At 35.8% G+C, this 21,230-nt stretch overlaps 1 protein-coding gene across 3 annotated transcripts in view; it reads right to left on the reverse strand.

The window, feature by feature from the left end:
* TAF1B (TATA-box binding protein associated factor, RNA polymerase I subunit B) overlaps positions 1-21,230 on the reverse strand; it is a 66,684-nt gene that overhangs the window by 13,757 nt on the left and 31,697 nt on the right. For all 3 annotated transcript variants that reach the window (XM_072771124.1, XM_072771125.1, XM_072771126.1), the window contains 3 exons: positions 2,967-3,114; positions 775-952; positions 154-200 (listed from right to left, as the gene is read on the reverse strand). In XM_072771124.1, coding sequence (XP_072627225.1) covers positions 154-200; positions 775-952; positions 2,967-3,114 — 373 coding nt within the window. The remainder of the gene's footprint in view (positions 1-153; positions 201-774; positions 953-2,966; positions 3,115-21,230) is intronic.

Below are 21,230 nucleotides of genomic sequence, written 5' to 3' on the forward strand. Positions count from 1 at the left end.
TGAAGAAATAATTCTGGTAAAAGGTACAATTTGTATACATGTGTATGTATACGTGTACTTGTATATTTTTCAAAGTTTCTTCCTCACATTTATTGCATCTTTTAATCTACCACTTACAATCACTTTGAATTTGAATGATAAAAAATTAAATACCTTCTTTGTTCTTTTCATTATATTTCTCAGCAATATTAGATAAAGTCCTGGAAAAAAGCAAATCAATTTATTTTGAAGTCACTTGTTTGAAGATAAATTTTGAATTCTGAAAAAAAAGTATGGAATACTTGAAACTGATGCTAATTTTTTTTTTTTTTTTCTGATGCTAATTTTTAATGGAGAAGCAATCACTATACACCCTGCCATTGTTTATTGGCATTTTGGGGGAAGAGACCCTTTTGTTTATTTTCCAAAATAAATAAATAATAATCTTTGAAGTTACATAGCACCAGGAACCTAAAGGCATACAGAAAAACTGCTACGAGATTCCTTAGGATTTGTGTATGATGATTTAAACTCAGGAATCAGTGAAGCAAGAAGAACATGTGATGTACCTAAAAAATAGGAATAAAACATGACACAAATAACTTACTAAGGTAGAATTAACTCTCTGACAGCTGAGTCAAAATTCATGTTAGAAGTAATTGTCACTACTAGTCAGTGTTCTATAAACAACAGAGGGCCTCTATTTTCTGTTGAGATAATATGTGGATTCCTTTACTCTGAATAATCAGGTGAAAACAGTACAATTTTTTCTTCATAAAACTGACATACACTTACCATTCTAAATTGTCATCCAATAAAAAGAGCAGTTTCAATACTACTACAATGACAGCAACAGCTTGAACATCATATTTAACAGTTTTTGCCATTTTAGCTATGGGATCAAATGTCAGAAAATCCACTTCTCCTATTCCAGTCATTTTTACCACCTGGCAGGTTAAATCATTCATTTCATCTGTTGAAGAATAAAACAGTAAAATATGAATTAAATTCTTCGCCTAACTAGATCATATTAATGTGTACCTCTGTAAGATAAGCTTTATCATCTTAAAACAGGGTACCATGCTAGAACTCAGGATGTGAATAAAATAAACTAAAAAATGATATCTGTATAGAAACACTAATGGTGGAGTCCTGGCAAGGCCTCTCTTTTCCTATTTGGACTTCCTAAAAACATCTACTATGTATAGGATACTTTCTGATACCTAACACACACCACAGGCTAGTTTTCTATCATTTTATACAACTCTCCTGTCTGTGTTTCTATAGCAATTTACATTTACTTGAAACAAAATCCCCTATAAGACCAAAAGCCTGTCTAGGAATGTATACTAACTAGCTGGCTGGCACCTTGGCTAGCACACTAGAAGCCTCAATGTATATTAAACTTGATGTACTGTTTTCCCAAAGAAATTATATGGTACCTTAGCCTCCATCCATTATTCAAGGCTGAATAATGTGGCACTTGGAACCAGAAAGCCTACCTAGTGCCTATATATTTAGGCTTTCCAATCATCAGCTTTGTGACTCTGCATTAGTCACTTAACTTCAGTTTCTTCATTTATAAAATGGGTTGTGAGAGAGTAAATTGAGATTAAATAAGATAGTGTAAGTGAATATACTTTGAAAACTCTAAATTACTAAGCACATTTCTTTACTCAGTAATCTAAGTACTTAAGATTTACAACGTTCTATTTTAATTAATTTTAAGTGAACAGTTAGTTATTATTTGGAAGAACATAATAAATTATACTGAATTAAGTTGCATTTCCTACACATATTCAGTCACCATGTCCTGCGGACTCTAGTCCCCCTCTCCATCCAACAGCAAGCATAGGAACCAGACCTTGCCATGAGCCAGTCTGTATCAGTTACATTTTGATAATCCCTTATGTTCTTTCTATTACCTAGTACTACATTTGTATATATATACACACATATATGTATGTTTGTGTGTGTATATATATATAACATATATATGTTACTACATATTTATTTTTATTTTTACTGTTGGAATTACACTATATATATGTATATATATATATAGTTTTGTATATTGCTTTATTAACATATGTATTTTCCTTTCCTATTAACAATATCTTCAATCATTTTTTATATTGCTTAAGCAATAGGATAGCCACACCATGTTTGTATTTTCTCTTAAGAATATAAGTCCTGAGGGGGATCCCTGGGTGGCGCAGTGGTTTGGCGCCTGCCTTTGGCCCAGGGCGCGATCCTGGAGACCCAGGATCGAATCCCACGTCGGGCTCCCGGTGCATGGAGCCTGCTTCTCCCTCTGCCTGTGTCTCTGCCTCTCTCTCTCTCTCTCTGTGTGACTATCATAAATAAAAAAAAAAAAAAAAAAAAAAGAATATGTCCTGAATTTCTCACATTTCTAGTTTTGTGAGAAATTCAGGGATGGATTCCATCGGCAGATTCCATCAGGTTACCTGCATCTTGGTATACTGTGAACAAGGTCTGTGTTTCATTGCCTTAAAGAGTTCACTGTGATCCTATCAGACTTTGACCTCCATTTGTTTTAGGGACTGGAAATAGCATTATGTTACCAAACAATAAAAATATTACCATAAGTTAGTTAACTTCTGCCATACTGTTTATTAGAATTCATTATATAATAATCATGCTTCATGTAAATGATGACTTGCTGTTTTTTTTTTTGGGGGGGAGGAAGGTGTCCAGCTGATTAATTATTGAAACATTTGTTACTTTAATTGTACTCAGCAAACTTACTGTAAAAACCAAGCATATCCCCAAATCAATTATTTATGAACAATGTCCTTTTAACATTTTTCAATAGCCTGAAATATTTTAAGAAAGGATTCTGAAATTAAGCTTCATGTTATGATGGACTCTGTCAGATGGGTCTGTGATTTGAGAGGATTCTATATTTTGCTCATTGTAATTCTACAATTCTATAAAAGCTTCCTCACCACATACACCACACGTACCAGGGAGATTGACTTCCATCAAGTATTTCATACACAAGATGTTTGGATGAAGATAGCAGTCTTCAGTTATGTCTGGAAAACGTGGCAAATCTAAGAATTTGCCAATTTCAATCGTTTTTTTATAGATATCCTCATAAGTAGGCCAAGACTGAAACAAAAAATAATCAAGGTAGCAACTTTTGCAACATAAACTATTTTTTAAAATATTTTCTGATTTTAGAAGTAGTATGTATTTACTGAATGAATTTTAGAATGTGGAGAAAAGTTACATTAAGGGGAAAACACCCATAAATCCCTAATATCCTAACAGCAATTTAAAATAGTAATAACACTAAATTAAAAAACCACTAAAAAATTCCATTTGGCTCATAAAACTCTTACTGGTCTTCCCCGTGATAGAGTGAAATCATTACTCCTTGCCAGTCACAGAAGAACCAGGGGAAGGGACAAAGCTGTGACCAAACTAGAGATCTAAAGCCGTCAGGACTGCTCTACAGAACGACTTCCCTCTCACACTTCCTCGCCACACCCTCTCATTCACCTTCAAGTTCACGGCTAACAAATTTAGCTGTTTCACAATATTCAGAAGCTTCTATGTGGGAGCTAACACCAGGGTTTAAGTCTAATAGTTAAAAATGCATAATCCAGGGACACCTGGGTGGCTCAGCGGTTGGGCGTCTGCCTTTGGTCCAGGGTGTGATCCCAGTCTGGGGATTGAGGTCCACATTGGGCTCCCTGCGGGGAACCTGCTTCTCCCTCTGCCTGTGTCTCTGCCTCTTTGTGTCTCTCATGAATAAATAAATAAAATCTTTTTTAAAAAATTAAAATACACAATTCAGGGATGCCAGGGTGGTTAACTGTCTGCTTAGGTCATGATCCCAGGGTCCTGGGATTGAACTTCCCTGTGTGTCTCTCTCTCACAAATAAAAATCTTAAAAAAAAACTCTGCATAATTCAACTTCATGTTCTCTCATGTAACTGCATATAAAATTGTCTTATAGAATCCAGGAAAATCTATGAGCTACTATTAATAAATTTGTTTCTGTTCACTTTAAGATTACCTCTGTAGCTCATCTAGTATGCTATTTTTATTTTTGCAACTTATAAACATCCTTGAAATTAATACTACATATGATTTTTCCTCATTTCCTCATCCATTTACATAAAAACACTTGATTTGGAATCTATGCAATGTACTTTGGGAAATGTAAAGATGAATAAAACAATGCCTTTAAGGGGTTTATAATCTAGAAAGGGAGATAAGGTGCGCGAACATATAGTATAAAATAGAAAGTTATCAAGTATCTCTAGTAAGATGGGTTTTTTTGTAAGTCTTGTGGAATTTTGGAAAAACTAACATTTCTGATAGGGTAGAAGTCTATTACAATTGCGCCTGAAGACAAACATTTGGGAAACCTGTTTGGCAGTATTAAAGTTGAGCACATGTACATTCTGTGGCAAAGCAATTCTACCCCTAGCTACATATCCCCAAAAGAAATGTGCATGATGTCCAGGGAAAGACATGGATTTGAATGTTCTTAGCAACACTATTTGTAAAAGCCCCAAGCTGGAAACTACACAAATGCCATTAACGGTAAGAAAATTTTGATATAGTCTCATAATTGAACATTTTATAGCAAGGAAGTGAATGCTCTGCCTGCAACAACATGAATGAGTCTTCAAAACATCATGTTAAAAGAAAGCAGACAGACGCAAAAGAGAATGATTCCAGGTATATAAAGTACAAAACTCAAGCAACTCAGCACCAAGTTCTATAGAGTGAGAAGCCAGGGTAGTGACTACTCTGGAGTGGGGGAGGTAACGAAGGGAGTGAACATCAGGGTGGAGCTTCAGGGGTGCTAGTAATGTTTCTCCATCTAGGGACTGGTTCAGGTTGTGAAAATTCATCAACTATGTACATTTGTGATATGCTTACTTTTCTGTGATCTAGTTTACCTCAAAAAGTGGCAAGGAAGGAAAGATAATACCAGGTAAGTAAAACCATGTTGTGTAATAGAAATACTTCATACATCACTTTGTAGGAGAAATAATCTAACTGGCCTATTCAGAATTGGGGACACCCTTAGAAGTTTATGGTCCAACTTTACAAAATCCCTAGCAGGCAGATGTCTGACCCCTCTTACAAATCTCCAGGGACAGGAACTCAATACCTTCCCCAAAGGTAGTCTATTTCACTGTTAATGGGTTTAATCATTAGAAAGTTCATCTGTATTCTAAGAAAAAATTTTCCCAATTTGAGCTAATAGTCAATTAAAATTCCCCAAGTTGTTTGTGAAAGTACGGCTGTTAAATCATGTCTTGCCCATCTTCTAAATGTGTGAGTGTGTTTGGGAGCCAACTAAAGGAATAAATATTTCTCTGCTAAATTTTACTTTGCAAATTCAGGTAAAGCACAAGGAAATGCTTTATAATGGTACTGGGATATGCTTATAGAAAACAATTACACTGTTAATTTCTAGAAAGTATAAGTGTGCTTGATTTTACTTTGCCTGAAGCTACAATCTCATTTGTATTTATTTTGCATTTATTTTGATATCACTATTTCAATATCTAAACTTTCAAGTTTTATTAGAAAAAAAGGTCTTTGGTTTATGCTGTATTATTAACAAATCATCAACCTGTAGCTGAAGACTACAAAATAAATTTCTGTCAATCCAAAGTAACAATGTTGCCTTTTAAGTTTTTTTAAAATGTTGAGATGGAATAATTCTACTTGTACACTCAAGTACTATAAACTGTATTCTAATCTGTGAATTTAAAAGAGAAAAAAAGGAAAAATTCTCAGTGACCTTTGGGAGGAAGTAGTCTTTTTTCTTTATAAAATGAACTCATTTAGAATGTTGCTTCATTTTGCACAAGATCTGAAGAATCTTCTCAAGATAATTTTAACATTACTGACAAGACTTATGGCAACTAATCCTTTCAAATAATGCAGGTAGGAGACGTAATTAAGCACTTTTATCTGCAAACAAAATAAGCACCAGAGCAGTGAATGTTTCCCTTAGAAAAATAATCATCTCAAAAAATCAATTTAATGTATGAATTCATGGACTAGTAATTGTAAGGAATGAAAAGGAATTGTAGTAAATGAAAAGGAATCTGTTAAGCCACAAAGATTTAATGTATTTTCAAATGTCCACCCAAAAAGCTGATATGTCAAACTAAGTATCTGGTGAAAAATAGGCTACCATTCTTTCACATGTGAACTGAAGATAAAATAATTATTAATAATGAAGGTCTATAGATTTATATTATAGTTTACAATAGGTTCTAGATTCTCATAGTCTCAAGTCAGTATGGTAGACTTCACTTTCAACATTTTCATTTATTCTAAACGGAATTTTCCTTTTTGAATAACGCTGAAAACTTTTTTTTTAAGTGCCTACAGAGTTTTCAATATCATTCTTATTTTTTTTACCAATCTTCAATCATTGTTATGCATATAAGTTGTTTCCAATTTATAAATAACTATAAATAACCCCATAATGAATGTATTCTAGCAACACTTAAATTTGATTATAAAAACAATACATGATTACAGAAAATTTTTGAAATATAAAATACTATGATAAAGACAATAAAAATTGCTCCTAACTTAGAGAAAGCCATTGTTAGCATATTGGAGACTTTTCTCTCAGCTGTTTGGGGCATATCCACATTTATAACACTGGGAATTTCAATTCAACAGCCTCTTTGACACCTCCACTAGAATATCTTTCCACTATGTCAAATGTACATGTTCCAAACTGAGTTTTTCATCTTCCATACCCCTGAATCTTATCCCTCCATCAGAGTTCCTTACCCTGTCACAAAACCCAAACATTTAGGAATCATCCTTGGCAGCTCCATTTCCTTGCACACCATATGCACACGCACTGTTTACCTCAAAGCTGAGTCTAGAATGCTATTTCTTATCACATCCACAATTGTTTCCTACACTAAGCCTCCAGAATGGACTCCCAACCAAACAGTATCCCCATATCTGCTTTTGCCACTTTGAAGCTACCAGCAAGAGTGATATTTCAAAATCCAAATCTGATATGTCACTCCTCTACTAAAATCTAATCATTTATCTTGCTCTTAGGCTAAGCTCACATCTGTCTGAGAACCTTTGTACAAACCGAGTTAGATGTAAATGGCTTTATCTCCTACATTTTCACCTAAAATTATATTTTGTATATATTTTCTAATGTCATGAGATAGCCTTTGAAAACATAATTTTTAGTGGCTGAAAAATATTTCCCTCTATGAACCCATCACTTCCTTATTATTGGGCACCTATGTTAGGTATACATTACATACATACATATTAAACAGCTATTAAAAAGTGTTTTCACAGGCTGTTCCATGACTTAGGAAAATACTCATAATGCAATACTGAGTTTTAAAAAGCAAGAGAGAAGTTTGTAGATAGTCTTGAAGTCTAATTTTGCAATTATGTACATTAAATAAGACAATCAAATATAACAAATATTAATGGCACCTAGGAGAAATTGGATTGTGGGTGATTTTTATTTCCTTCTTTATACATCTCACTGTTTTCTACATTTTTAAAATCACTCTGAATATATTTCTTTTATAAGAAAAAATAAATATTCAAAAACACAGTGGTCTAAAAAATTACACATAGAATTACCATATGATATAGCAATTGTGTTTCTGTGGAGATGCCCAAAACAACTTAAAGGGACTCTAACAGATATTTGCACACTAATGTTCATAGCAGCATTATTCACTATAGCCAAAGGTGAAAACAACCAAAGTGTCCAAGGATGAATAAACAAAATGTAGTATATACATACAATGGAATATTATTTAGACTTAAAAAGAAATTTTCATTTCTGACATATGCTATAACACGGATAAACCTTAAAAACATTATCCCATGTGAAATAAGTCAGACATAAAAAGACAAATATTATATTATTTCACTTACATGAAGTACTAAAATATCTACCGAATCTCTTGCTCTGGGTCTCTTTATATAGGAACTATTACTTAATGGTTCTAGTGCAATACCAAAAGGGATGGTCTTTTTACCGCCTCAAATGAGGGAAGAGTCGGAACTGAACATGACCACTGGATGCCATTCCTGACCCAGAGGACATCATCAAAAGAACCAGAATGCTACCCTTAGCTTCCAAAACACTTGAAGTGGTGGTCCAACTGTCCTTAGAGGGCTTGGCTATGAGCCAACCAATGTATACATCTGCTCCAATTCCAACTAAGACAGGCTAATTTGTGGGGCCTGCATTGCTAGTGCAGCAGAGTACCTAACCTCGGGCAGGAGACTGGGAGCACTGTTACATAGTACTGTTTTACAGAATAAGACCACAATGAAGCTTTTTTGTTCCTATCCCGTTGTCCTCAGCCCACAGAGTTGAATCAGGCTCTCATTTTGACAGGATTCTAAAACATGGATAACCATCATATAATATAGTAAACATTTAATGGCTGGGTTAGTATAGTCTTACTTTGGACTTAGAAAATGCATTCATGTAGAAAACACACCCAAGGAAAGGGTCTCACAGAAGTTGTAGGTATTCATACCGTATTTTCATTTGGTGTATATAATCTCCGGGATATTCAAGCAGAGTAAGAGGACTACCAGAATCCTGTTTAAAACTCTGCAGGTATAGTAAGGTATAACGACATTCTGTTTGATACTGGCCCTTTGGTTATCTAAGTAGTCTAATTCTACCTGGAATCTTCTGTGCAACAAGATGGAATAATAACAAAAGAAAGAGAGAAGACTAGTCTGTACTGTCCAAAGCACCATCTTTATCAGAATCACCTGCAAGATACTTGTTAAAAATGCATATTCCAGACTTAATGAATTTCTGACATCCAGTCAAAGAATCTATGCTTTAAACAAGCTCTCCAAGATATTCTTAAACGCACACCTCAAAAATAATAAAATAAAACGCAGTGGCTTCCAATCCTCATTTTTCTTGCAGCCTAGAAGAGAGCCTCAGATGGCTTTACTTCACAAGCTTGAAAAGAGAAGTGTGCCCACAAATCCTAGTGATGGTTAGGATATGGTGGGAGGTCAGGGACAAAAGAAAACATCAGCTGGTTTCTATTCATGCTGTCTGGCAGTGGTGACTCTGGAAGGAGGAGTGGGAGTGAGGGAAACTGAGAACACCTGTTCTTATTACACTCACCTCAATTTCCCTAGGGTAGATTTAAACCTGCCAGGTTATTACTCTAACAAAGGTTGCACAAACTATCTGAAGAGCTGCATATGGCCCACAGAGTAAGATGGCAAACAAAGCTAGGGTGAAGTTGGAAGACTCAAAGACCTTCACTTGGAGGTTCTCAGGGAGTAACCGACAGCTCTGGGGCAGTCTTTTTTCTCCTTCAACCGACAGGGACCTAGTTTCACAAAGGTGTAAGACTGCTCCAAGCCAGGATGAATCACCTTGGCAAAGTGCCACTCCGTGGGTTTGGCTAAACCAGCATTACATCTTTTCTTTTTACTCATTCAGAGAGAAGATCAGAATGTTGCTGATCAACATTCAAAATACGGGAGATGTACTTCAGAACGAATTTCCAGTTTCCTCCTTATCCCTTCTTGCTGAGTCTGGTGAGGGATGACGAAATGCCTAACTCTGGAGAGGATTTAGAAACACTGTCAAGGAGCACAGCAGAGTAACATGTATATGACATATTCTCTGTGTAGAAATCAGTCTGTGAGTTTAACATATCTAAAAATAAAATCAATACTGAAAAGATAGAAGTATCTTACTGTAAGTCATCAGCAGAATAAGGAGCACCTGTAATAGAGACACGTGTGTGTCTAGGCTCAGCTTTAGTTTGAGCTGTTTTCTGATTATTTGGGACTGCACAGAGATGGTCCCTGAAAGAGACTACATTTTTACCTTATTCCCCCAGAAAACCTGAAAGATTTTTGATAGAAGTAACTGATGCTCTGAATCAGCACCATGCTCCAGAAACTGAAGTCAAAAATAAAACAGCAAAAGAGGCAGAGGCAAAAAAAAGAAGGAAGAGGTTATTTTTAAATTAAATAAGTAAATAAGATGAAGAGCCTATCCACGTGGAGTTAGGAATGGGAACTCAGAAAAAGGAGACGGTGTGAAACACTAAAACTTGACTCGCACACCTTTGCCTCTTCTCCTGAGCTTTGCTCTTCAGGGAGAGTAATGGCAGGAAGACTTAAGTGCTCACGGCCTGCTTGGAAAAAGAAAACAAACCACATCAATGCTCTGTATTCTATAGTCCATTCCTCTCGGTTTTAAGTGAGTTCTGTCGGATTTCTTGTCCCTGGGACAGAGGAGCCCACTTAAATACTAACGAACAACTTAATGGAAAAAAAGAGGTCACCCAGTATAAAGGTTCAAGGGTCTTTAAAACTCTTTTTGGGAGTAGTGGTTTGTTTTTAAGGTGTGCTCAACTTTCTAGAATAACAAAAACAAAACAAAACCAAACACAGAAGAAAAACAGTCCCCAGCAGCCCACACACAAAACTCCACCAGCATTATCTTCACCGCCATCTCTTAGAACAATTGCACCTTTTGTCATTTCTGGTGGAGGTACAGCTGCTGAAGAAGCCAAGACTTACTGGAGAAAGCGAAGACATGGAAGGAGGGAAGAAAATGCTTCCTTTGTTAACAAAAAGCCATTTCCATTGAAAAGTTTCAACATACTATGGAACAGTGAATGCACTTTTGTGAGCAAAGGCAAAACATACAATGAAGAAAAGCTGCCTGTCAATTAAATAAACAGTCGTTTGAAGATATCTCAAACCTTCACCCTTTTTCTTGAAAAAAGGAGGGGACAGGAGAGGGGGAATGTGAACTATTACTAGACTTGGCCGGAAATATGTCTAAAAGGTACAGTAAATATGATACATAAGACTTCTGTAGTGATACAAATTCATTTAATTCTAACAGTAAGAAATCACAAGGTTAATATGTTTTTTAAAAGACCACAAAGCTATAATAAATTCTTGTAGCATGCATTAAAAACGAAGTGCTTGGGAAAGCATTTTATTGAATTTCACAAATATTCCAGTGAGTTTATTTTCCTTCATGAGGCAATGCCTTGAGACAGGTAAGGACAAGCTAGAGTTTCTGTTACACAACAGCAGGTTCTGGTGATAAACCTGATTACAATACCCTGTCAGAGGTGAACTTCCTGCTTAGCTATTTAAAAAAAAAAAAAAAAAAAAGTACAGTGCCTCACCCTTACTTATTCTTATGATTGTTTTGAAGCAAAGATTCAGCTAAGAAAAAGCTAGCGAATGGTACATGCACCAGTATGCAACCTCCAAACTTAAAACAAGACTTTCTATTATAACGGAAAATTAGTAAGAAATAAAAGTAAAGTCAGAAGTAATGACAAGGTATGTAATATTTATGAAGGAAGAATAAAATGATTTCCACATGTATTATGATTCACAAAACAGTTCACTTTGCATTTTTAGTCTGCTAGAATTATCTTAATGATTGTAAATTTACCATGTAGTAACATAAAATACTTTTTTATGTTCATAGTTGAGTCTGGAAGTTTGTGGTGAACACATTATTTTATGTGAGCTATAGTCTTGGTCCTGGGGATGAGACTATTTTAGAAATACATCATCAACTTGCACAGACAGACCTTTTGAATAAACACAAATTTACAAACTGATAACCAATTAGGACTTGTCAACTAGATGGGAAATTGCAATTTGTTCTGGGCCCACGATGAGAGCTGGGAAAAACCTATTGGAGTCCACCTTAAGATGTCTGTTGTCTAAATATTCTCCTGACTGTTGCTTAGCTATATTCAAATTTCACATATCTGTACTAACGAAGATTAAAAGTTAGTATCCAGAAAAGCACATGATCCCCGAATAATCTCTATTTGATTTTGGAAGGGTTATGCAATTATTTTTGCAGACTGACTTCTGTCATTATCCAGTTTTCTTTAGGCTAGTGTAAAACCTATCACTCCATCTCTCTTCTCCTGGGAAATAGAGATGAGGGGAGACCTGGGCTGAGCATGCTGGGTCCTGCGGATACTGGCCAAGAATCAAACTAATTAACAGATAATCCACATGAAATCACCAGTTTCACATAGCAGATATGAAGTATAATTTTCCCAAAAGAAGCATCCTCGACGTAGCCTCACATACGTATTTTCTGACCAGAGTAATATATTACTGGTTTCAGTATGTTGGTGAACAGTACAAATTAACTGATGAGATGATTTCTCTCACACACTGGTATTCATGAGTGATACTGACACACCCATAACTTGCATTTTTCAATGTCCTTGTTTATACATCGAAGTCATGTCCCTTAAATACTTATTGCTAAAATATCAGTAGAATGATTTTTATTTTTTCCATCAAATGCCACTATCTAATGGCCTCCTCATATTTTATGTAATAAATACATCTGAAAGTTTCCTAATAGATGAATTTGAAATCTCCTGAAAATAAAGCATTTGAATGTATTCTGTTTTTTAGCTTTTTTTTTTTTTAAGATTTTATTTTATTCATGAGAGACACTCACAGAGAGAGAGAGAGGCAGAGACACAGGCAGAGGGAGAAGCAGGCTCCATACAAGGAGCCTGATGTGGGACTCAATCCCCGGTCTCCAGGATCACTCCCTGGGCTGCAGGCAGCACTAAACCGCTGCGCCACTGGGGCTGCCCCTGTTTTTTAGCTATTTCAAATCACTTAATCAATAAACACAGACTGAATCCTTGCCATATATTCAGAATTATATTAGGTCTTATGGATAAAAAATAGAAGCATTAAATATAGTTCAAAGAGTAGTTGAGGATGCAGGACATAGACAAACCCATGCACCACATATTGCATGTTACTTCTATTTTAGAAACTCTATTTGGACAACATCTTCTAGTTGCCTTTACAGTCTTGAAAAATATAAAAGAATACATGTAACATATCTGTAATCTTGAAGCATGGTAATAAAATAAATACCCATAAATCCACTACCTGATTTAAGAACTAGAACACTGGATCCCTGGGTGGCTCAGCTGTTTAGCGCCTGCCTTTGGCCCAGGGCGCGATCCTAGAGTCCCGGGATTGAGTCCCACGTCGGGCTCTCGGCATGGAGCCTGCTTCTCCCTCCTCCTGCGTCTCTGCCTCTCTCTCTATCATAAACAAATAAATCTTAAAAAAAAAAAAAAAAAAGAACTAGAACACTACCAACGCTGCTGCATCTACCAGTAACCTCCTTCCCTACCCTTCCCTCTGCTTCCCCTCCTTTTACATGTATAACTAGTATCCTGAATTTTGCTCATCACAAACTTACTTTTTAAAAAATACTATCATACACGGGCAGCCCAGGTGGCTCAGCGGTTTAGCGCAGCCTTCAGCCCAGGGCGTGATCCTGGAGACCTGGGATCAAGTCCCATGTGGGGCTCCCTGCATGGAGCCTGCTTCTCCCTCTGCCTGTGTCTCTGCCTCTCTCTCTCTGTCTCTCATGAATAAATAAACATCTTAAAAAAAAAAAAGATCCCCAACTTACTTAAAAAAAAATACTATCTTACACTAAACATACCTAAATAAATATACTTAGTTTACCTTCTTTTTGAGCTGAATACAAATGACAACATACTGTGTATGTATAGTTTGTGAATATTGCCATTTATACTCAACAGAATGTTTTTTAGATTCATTTTGCTTGTGGCTGTAGCTGTTTAATATACTAGCATCTGAATGTCACATTTTATCCATTTTCCTGTTGACAGACATTTAGATGGCTTCTACTTTTGTTTGCTTTTTTTCATTACCTAGCTGCCTTCTTTAGGCTTTTATCACCAAATACAAAACTCCATCAATAAAGAACTAGTTAAGTAAACTATGGCATATTGTATAGTGCAGTTCTTACAAAAATGAAGAGTTAACTAAATTGTAGTTATATAAGACAGTATCTCTATTCTTAGAAAATATACACTAAAAAATTTAGGGGTAATGAGCCATGATAAATGTAACTTACCCTCAATGATGCAGAAATAGAATTGTGCAGATACTCAGACCAATAGACAGGCAGTGAGAATTGCACAAATGATAAAACAAAATGGGATAAAATGTTAACAGCAGTTGAATCTGGGTTAAGGAAATATGGCTGTCCTTTGTACTATTTTCATTTTTTGCAACTTTTCTGTAAATCTAAAATTTTTTCAAAATAAAAAGTTTATTTCAAAAAATGGTAAGATATAAGCAGAAAAGGCAAAGTGCAATGGTTATTGTTACCAAGATATAATCTCATATTATTTTTATGTTTATACTTTCTACCAAAATCTCTATAAGAAATCACTCCCTTATCTTACCCTTGTCCCCTCACTCAAGATTAACTTAAAAATAGTTAAAAGATATTATCACTAGGGCAAGTATTTTGTGTAAACAAAAGCCTATAACCATGACCTTCCACTAATATGGTCCAGCGAGGGGAAAATTTTTAAGCAAAGATCAGACTAGTGATAACATTCATTAGTAGAGATTATAGTTTTTTTTTTTTTTTTAATCCAAGAATGGATGAGTAGTGAGATACTTTAGCCATTCAAGAAAGAATTCTCTTTTAGGTAACACTCCCCTAAAAAACATTTGAATATTGAATCTATTTCTAAATGTCTAAAAATTAGTATTTGGCACTTCCATTTCTGCCCATCAAGGAAACCGACTTCCCACTATAAACAGAGAAGTGGAAAAATTCATGAAATAACAGTTTTAGGCAATGGACAACAGGAAGCATAGGACTATAATCCCTGAAATAAGAGAAGTAAAAGGCCTAAGTTTACTGCCTGGAGGCAGCTTCCAAACTGTAGTGCAGGGAGCCAGGGAGTGAAACAGAGCCCTGTGGTCTTGCTGATTCAAGGAGACAGAGATTGGAGCTCCCAAAAGCTGAGGTGGCTACACTTTGCAGGCAGAGTACCAGCAAGGATAAAGCCACATACAGAGAAAACTCTGGAGATCTGCAGAGATCCTCTCAAGTCTTTGGCTGAGTACTGATCCATGCATGTGTGAGGAAATACCTCAGGCCAAGAAAAAAAAAAAATCATTGGATTCTTTCCGAGTGAATCCAAACAATTCCCAGAGCTCATACAAGGCACCAGCTGCAGTGGAAAGACTGTGTTAATAACACTGGGGGCACTGGATAAAGCCTTCTGAGGGAACATGCCATAGTAGAAGGGGTAAGTCCCAGAATAAAGGCCCTGGGCCAGCAATGAAACAGCTTTAAAACAAGCTTCTACAGGATCAAACTGATTTCTATGTTACATTACACCAGAACTAAAATGCAGTATTCAACAACATAAAATTTACAATGTCTGCATCCAATCAAAAATTACCAGGGATGAAGAGAAGCAGGAAAACATGACACATAATCAAGAGATAGACCAATCAATAGAAACATACGCAGCAATAACAGACACAATAGCATAAGTAGACAAGAACCTTAAAACATCTGTTAATAAATATTGTCAATGCACTCAAAGAGGTAAAAGAAAACAAACATAATTAGGGAAATGGAAAAAATAAACTAAAATGAAACTTCTAGAAAAGCACAGGATCTGAAATAAGAAATACATTTATTGGGTTTAACAGCAGATTAGACATTCAAAAACTAAAAATCAGTGAAACTGAAAACTTGACTACAGAAACTGTCCAAAACAGAACACACTGAGAAAGAAGATATAAAAAACAAACAAAAAACAGAAGTCTTAGTGAACTGTGGGCACTATCAAATGGTCTAACATGTAATTGGTATTCCAAAAAAAAAAAAAAAAAACAAAGGGAAGATAGGAAAAAATATTTGAAGAAGTAATGAATGAAAAATTTCCAAATTTGATGAAAACTATACACCCACAGACAATGAATTCCAAACAGGAAACATAAAAAAAAACCATGCCAAGGTACATCGCAATCCAACTGATGAAAAAGAGTGATAAATAGAAAATTTTAAAAAGCAGCTGGAGGAAAAAAAAAACACATTACATAGAGAATAGAAAAGATAAGACTGACAGAATGGAAAAGATAAGAATCAGAAATCAGGCAGGCCTATTTCTGACAAGCCCACAGCTAACAGTATATATATATATACTCAATGATGAAAAGCTAAAAACGTTTCCTCTAAGATCAGGAAAACAAGGATGCCTACTCTCGCCACTTTTATTCAAGATAGTATTAGAAGTCCTAGCTAGAACAATTAGGCAGGAAAAAGAAATAAAATGCACCAAATCAGAAAGGAAGAAGTAAAATTGTCTCTATTTGCAGATGACATGGTATTACATCTAGAAAACACTAAAGACTCCACCAAAAAACTATTAGAACTAGTAAAGAAATACAGTAAATTGCAGGATACAAAATCAATATATGAAAATCAGTTGTTTCTATACACTAACAGAAAACTATCAGGAAGAGAAATTAAGAAAACAATCCCATTTACAATGGCATCAAAAAGAATTAACAGGCACCTAGGTGGCTTAATTGGTCAAGTGTCTGCCTTTGGCTTAGGTCGTGATCCCAGGTTCCTGGGACTGAGCCCCACATCAGGTTCCCTGCTCGGTGGGGAGCCTACTTCTCCCTCTCCTCCCTGCTTGTGCACTCTCTTGCTATTTCTCTCTCAAATATATAAATAAAATCTTAAAAAAAAAAAAAAGAATAAAATACCTAGGAATAAATTTAACCAAGGAGGTAAAAGATCTGTAAACTGAAATCTATAAGGCACTGATGAAAGAATTGAAGACACAAATAAATGGAAAGATATTCTGTGCATGTGGATTAGGATTACTACTGTTAAAATGTCCATACTCCCAAAGCAATCTACAGTTCAATGCAATTCCTATCAAAATTCCAATAGCATTCTTCACAGAAGTAAAAAAACAAAACAAAACAAAACAAAACAAAACAACACACACAAAAACACAAAAACATCCCCAAAACCCTAAAATTTGTGTGGAATCACACAAGACCCCAAGTAGGCAAAAACAATCTTGAAAAAGAAGAACAAAGCTGAAGGTATCATACTTTCTGATTTCAAACTATGTAACAAAACTTTGGTAATCAAAATAGTATGGTAATGGCATAAAAACAGACACATAGATCAAAGAAACAGAGAGTCCAGAAATAAACCCATGCATATATGGTCAATTGATTTACAACAAAGGAGCTAAGAACATACATAGGGAAAGGATAGTGTCTTCAATAAATGGTGCTGGGGGCAGGGGCACCAGGGAGGCTCAGTCAGTTAAGCATTTTTCTTTGGTTCAGGTCATGATCCTGGAATACTAGGATTGAACCCTGCACTGGGCTCCCTCCTCAGTAGGAAGTCTGCTTCACCCTTCCCTTCTGCCCTCCTCTGTGCTTGTGCTCTCTCTCTTGCTCACTCTCTCAAATAAAAAAATACATAAAATCTTTTATAAAAAGATTTAAAACAATCTGCTGGGAAAACTGGACAGCCTCAAGCAAAAGTATGAAACTGGACCACTATTTAACACCATACACAAAAATCAACTCAAAATTGATTAAAGACTTAAATTTAAGACTTAAAACCATAAAACCCCTAGAAGAAAACACAGGAGGTAAGCTTTGACAATGGTTTTAGAAACGAGTTTTTGGATTTGATACCAAAAACAAAGACAACAAGAACAAAAATAAATAAGCAGGACTACATCAAACTAAGAAGCTTCTGTACAGCAAAGGTAATCAACAAAATGAAAAGGCAATCTATGGAATGGGAAGAAATATTTACAAATATGGTATTTGATAATGAGTTAATATCCAAATAATATAAAGCACTCACACACCTTTATAGCATTAATACTCCAGTTAAGAAAAGAATAGAGGGGGCTGCCTGGGTGGCTCAATGAGTTGGGCATCTGCATTCAGCTCAGGTCGTGATCTCAGGGGTCTTAGGGTTAAGCACCCTGTTGGCCTCCCTGATCAATGGGGAGCCTACTTCTCCCTCTCCCTCTGCTCCTCCCAGTCACTTGTGCTTGATCTCTATCTCAAATAAATAAAATCTTTAAAAAACATAAAAATAAAAAATAAAAAATGAACAGAGGAACTAAATGGACATTTTCCAAAGAAGACATAACAATGACCACCAGGTATATGACTCAATATCACTAATCATTGGGGAAATACAAATCAAAACCACAATGAGATGTCACCTCACACCTGTTAGAATGGCTACCATCAAAAAAACAAAGTAACCGGTGTTGGTGAGATTGTGGAGGAGGAGTACGATAAAGGAACTCTTGGGCACTGTTAGTGGGAATGTAAATTGGTACAACTATTATGAAAAATAGTACGGAGGTTCCTCAAATTAAAAATGTAGTTACCATATGATCCATCAATCCCATTTCTGGGTATACATCCAAAGGAAACGAAAACAAGATCTCAAAAAGATAACTGCACTTTCATGTTCATTGCAGCATTTTTCACAATAGCCAATATACTGGCTAAGTGTCCATCCACAAATGAATGGATAGAGAAGGTATGAGATACACACACACACACACACACACACACACACAATATAACATTATTCAGCCACAAGGAAAAAGGAAATCTTGCCATTTGTGATGGCATGGAAGGACCCTGAAAGCATTAAGCTAAGCTGAATAATCTAGAGAAAGACAAATACTTCATGGTATCCTTACATGTCAAATCTTAAACACAACAACACCCCCATCAAACTCATAGAAACAGTGAGTAGAAAAGTGGTTGCCAGGGGGTGGGGGTTGGAGGAACACAGAGAGGTTGGTAAAAGAGTACAAACTTTCAGCTATGGATAAGGTCTGAGGATCCAGTGTAAAAACATGGTGACTGCAGTTGAAAACACTGTACTATGTGATTGAAATCTGCTAGGAAGGTAGAATTTAAATGACTTCACACACACACACACACACACACACACACACACACACACACACAGACAACTATGTGAGGTGATGGATGTGTTAACTCAATGCGGGAATCCTTTCTCGAGCTATATATAGAGCAAATCGCCATGATGTACATTCAAAATACCTGAACATTTTGTCAATTAAACTTTAATAAAGCTGGGAACGAGAGGAGTGGAGAAAGAAAAAAACCAGGCAGGCCTGTAGAAAATGAAACATCTTTAAAGTGCTGAAAGAGGGGATCCCTGGGTGGCTCGGCAGTTTGGCGCCTGCCTTTGGCCCAGGGTGCAAATCCCTGAGTCCCGGGATTGAGTCCCTGAGTCCCGGGATCGAGTCCCGCGTTGGGCTCCCGACATGGAGCCTGCTTCTCCCTCCTCCTGTGTCTCTGCCTCTCTCTCTATGTCTATCATGAAAAAATAAATAAATCATTTTTTTTAATAAAAAATAAATAAAAATAAAGTGCTGAAAGAAATTAGGTACAAACCCAGAATTCTGCACTAGTGAAAATATCTTTTCAAAAATGAGGACAAATAAAAACATTTTTAGACCAAGAAATGCCAAAAGAATTCACTGCCAACAGATCTGTACTGTAAGATATATTAAAGGAGTTTTTAGACAGGAAGAGTGCCAGAAATAGCAAATATGTAGGTAAATACAAAATCATTTTACTCGTTTTAATTTCTTAAAAAGATAAATGAATTTTTAAAGCAAAAATAATCCAATGCATTGTGAAAATTATAACAGATAAAAGTAAAATGTTTAGGGGGACCTGAGTGGCTCAGTTGTTAAGCATCTGACTCTTGATATTGGCTTAGGTTATGATCTTGGGATTGTAAGACAGAACCCCACGTTGGTGCCATACTCAGTGGCAAGGTCTGCTTGGGATTCTTTCCCTCCCCTTCTCCCCGGCCCCCCAGCTCTCTGTCTCTCTCAAATATAAGTAAATAAATAATGAAAAAAAAAGTAACATGTCTGACACTAGAGGATGAGAGCAAGGAAGTGAAAGTATATTGCTGAAAGGGTCCTACACTAGTATTTGAAGTAGACTGTGATAAGTTAAAAATGAATGTTATAAACTCTAGAGCAATCACACACAAAAAAAACCCCACAGAGGTATAGTTAATATATGGAGTGGAGATAAAATAGAATCATAAAAAAAGTCAATTCAAAAGAAGGCGGGAAAAGAAAAAAAACAGAAGACTAAATGGAACAAATAATAGCAGGATGGTATATTTAAACCCAATCATATTTATAATTATATTAAATGCCAATGGTTAAACATATAATTCTAAGGTAGATAATATCAGACTGCATAAAGAAACAGCTGTAATCCTAGGATGCTGGAGATTTTAATATACCTCTCTTGGTAACTAATAGGATGAGTAAAAATTAGTATTTGAATGGTTTCAGAGCAACTATAAAACATGTAAGTAAATATAAAAAACTCATTTTGTTTCTTAATTTACAAAATTTAAGTTTCAAATTATAAAAACTTAGGAGGGGCAGAGAACAGTCTAGATTCGATACCATAGTAAGAACATAGTATTCCAGGCTGACACTCCAAATCACCAGAAATGAATGTGGATATAACTGCAGGCACTCCTTCCCATACTGCCCATAGGAAGGCAAAGCCAATCTTAGCTTAAGACTTAAGCGAGGCTTCTGGGAAATATAAGCCACATTGGCTACAAGAGTAGTAGTCCCATGGTTCTGTGCATTATGTCACTCCTGCAGTCATTTCAACATTTGGCAATAGTGGACAAGGTATTGTCTGAAAGGACAAGGTATATATTTTTTGAAATAATTATTTTTATAGAGTGAAATTTGAGTGTCTATGTGAGTATAAAATGAAACCAAATTTCTTAATTCAAAAGAAAATTACTGGTTACCTACCACTCTCAAACATATAAACTCAGCCCAGGAAGCAATATCCTTTGCAAGAAGCTGAATTTATGTAACCAAAATTATAAAACACTGTAATGAAAAGCAAGAGTCATCCATGAACTTCCTGGCACCTCCTTGTAGCAAACTTAGAAATAGGCATATTCAAAGATGTTTTTTTGTTTATAACAGAGCTCTATTTTGTTATTTTTTAAAGATTTTATTTATTTATTCATGAAAGAGAGAGAGAGAGAGAGGCAAAGACACAGGCAGAGGGAGAAGCAGGCTCCATGCAGGGAGCCTGACGTGAGACTTGATCCCAGGACTCCAGGATCATGCCCTGGGCCAAATGCAGGCTCTAAACCGCTGAGCCACCCAGGGATCCCTATAGCAGATCTTTAAAATGCAAATCTTAATTTCCAAAAACAATACATTTTTTTCTTCCAAGTAGCTTGAGGATAACTCTTAATCTTCTCC

Source organism: Canis lupus, chromosome 12 (genome assembly GCF_048164855.1).
Source record: "Canis lupus baileyi chromosome 12, mCanLup2.hap1, whole genome shotgun sequence".
Lineage (NCBI taxonomy): Eukaryota > Metazoa > Chordata > Mammalia > Carnivora > Canidae > Canis > Canis lupus.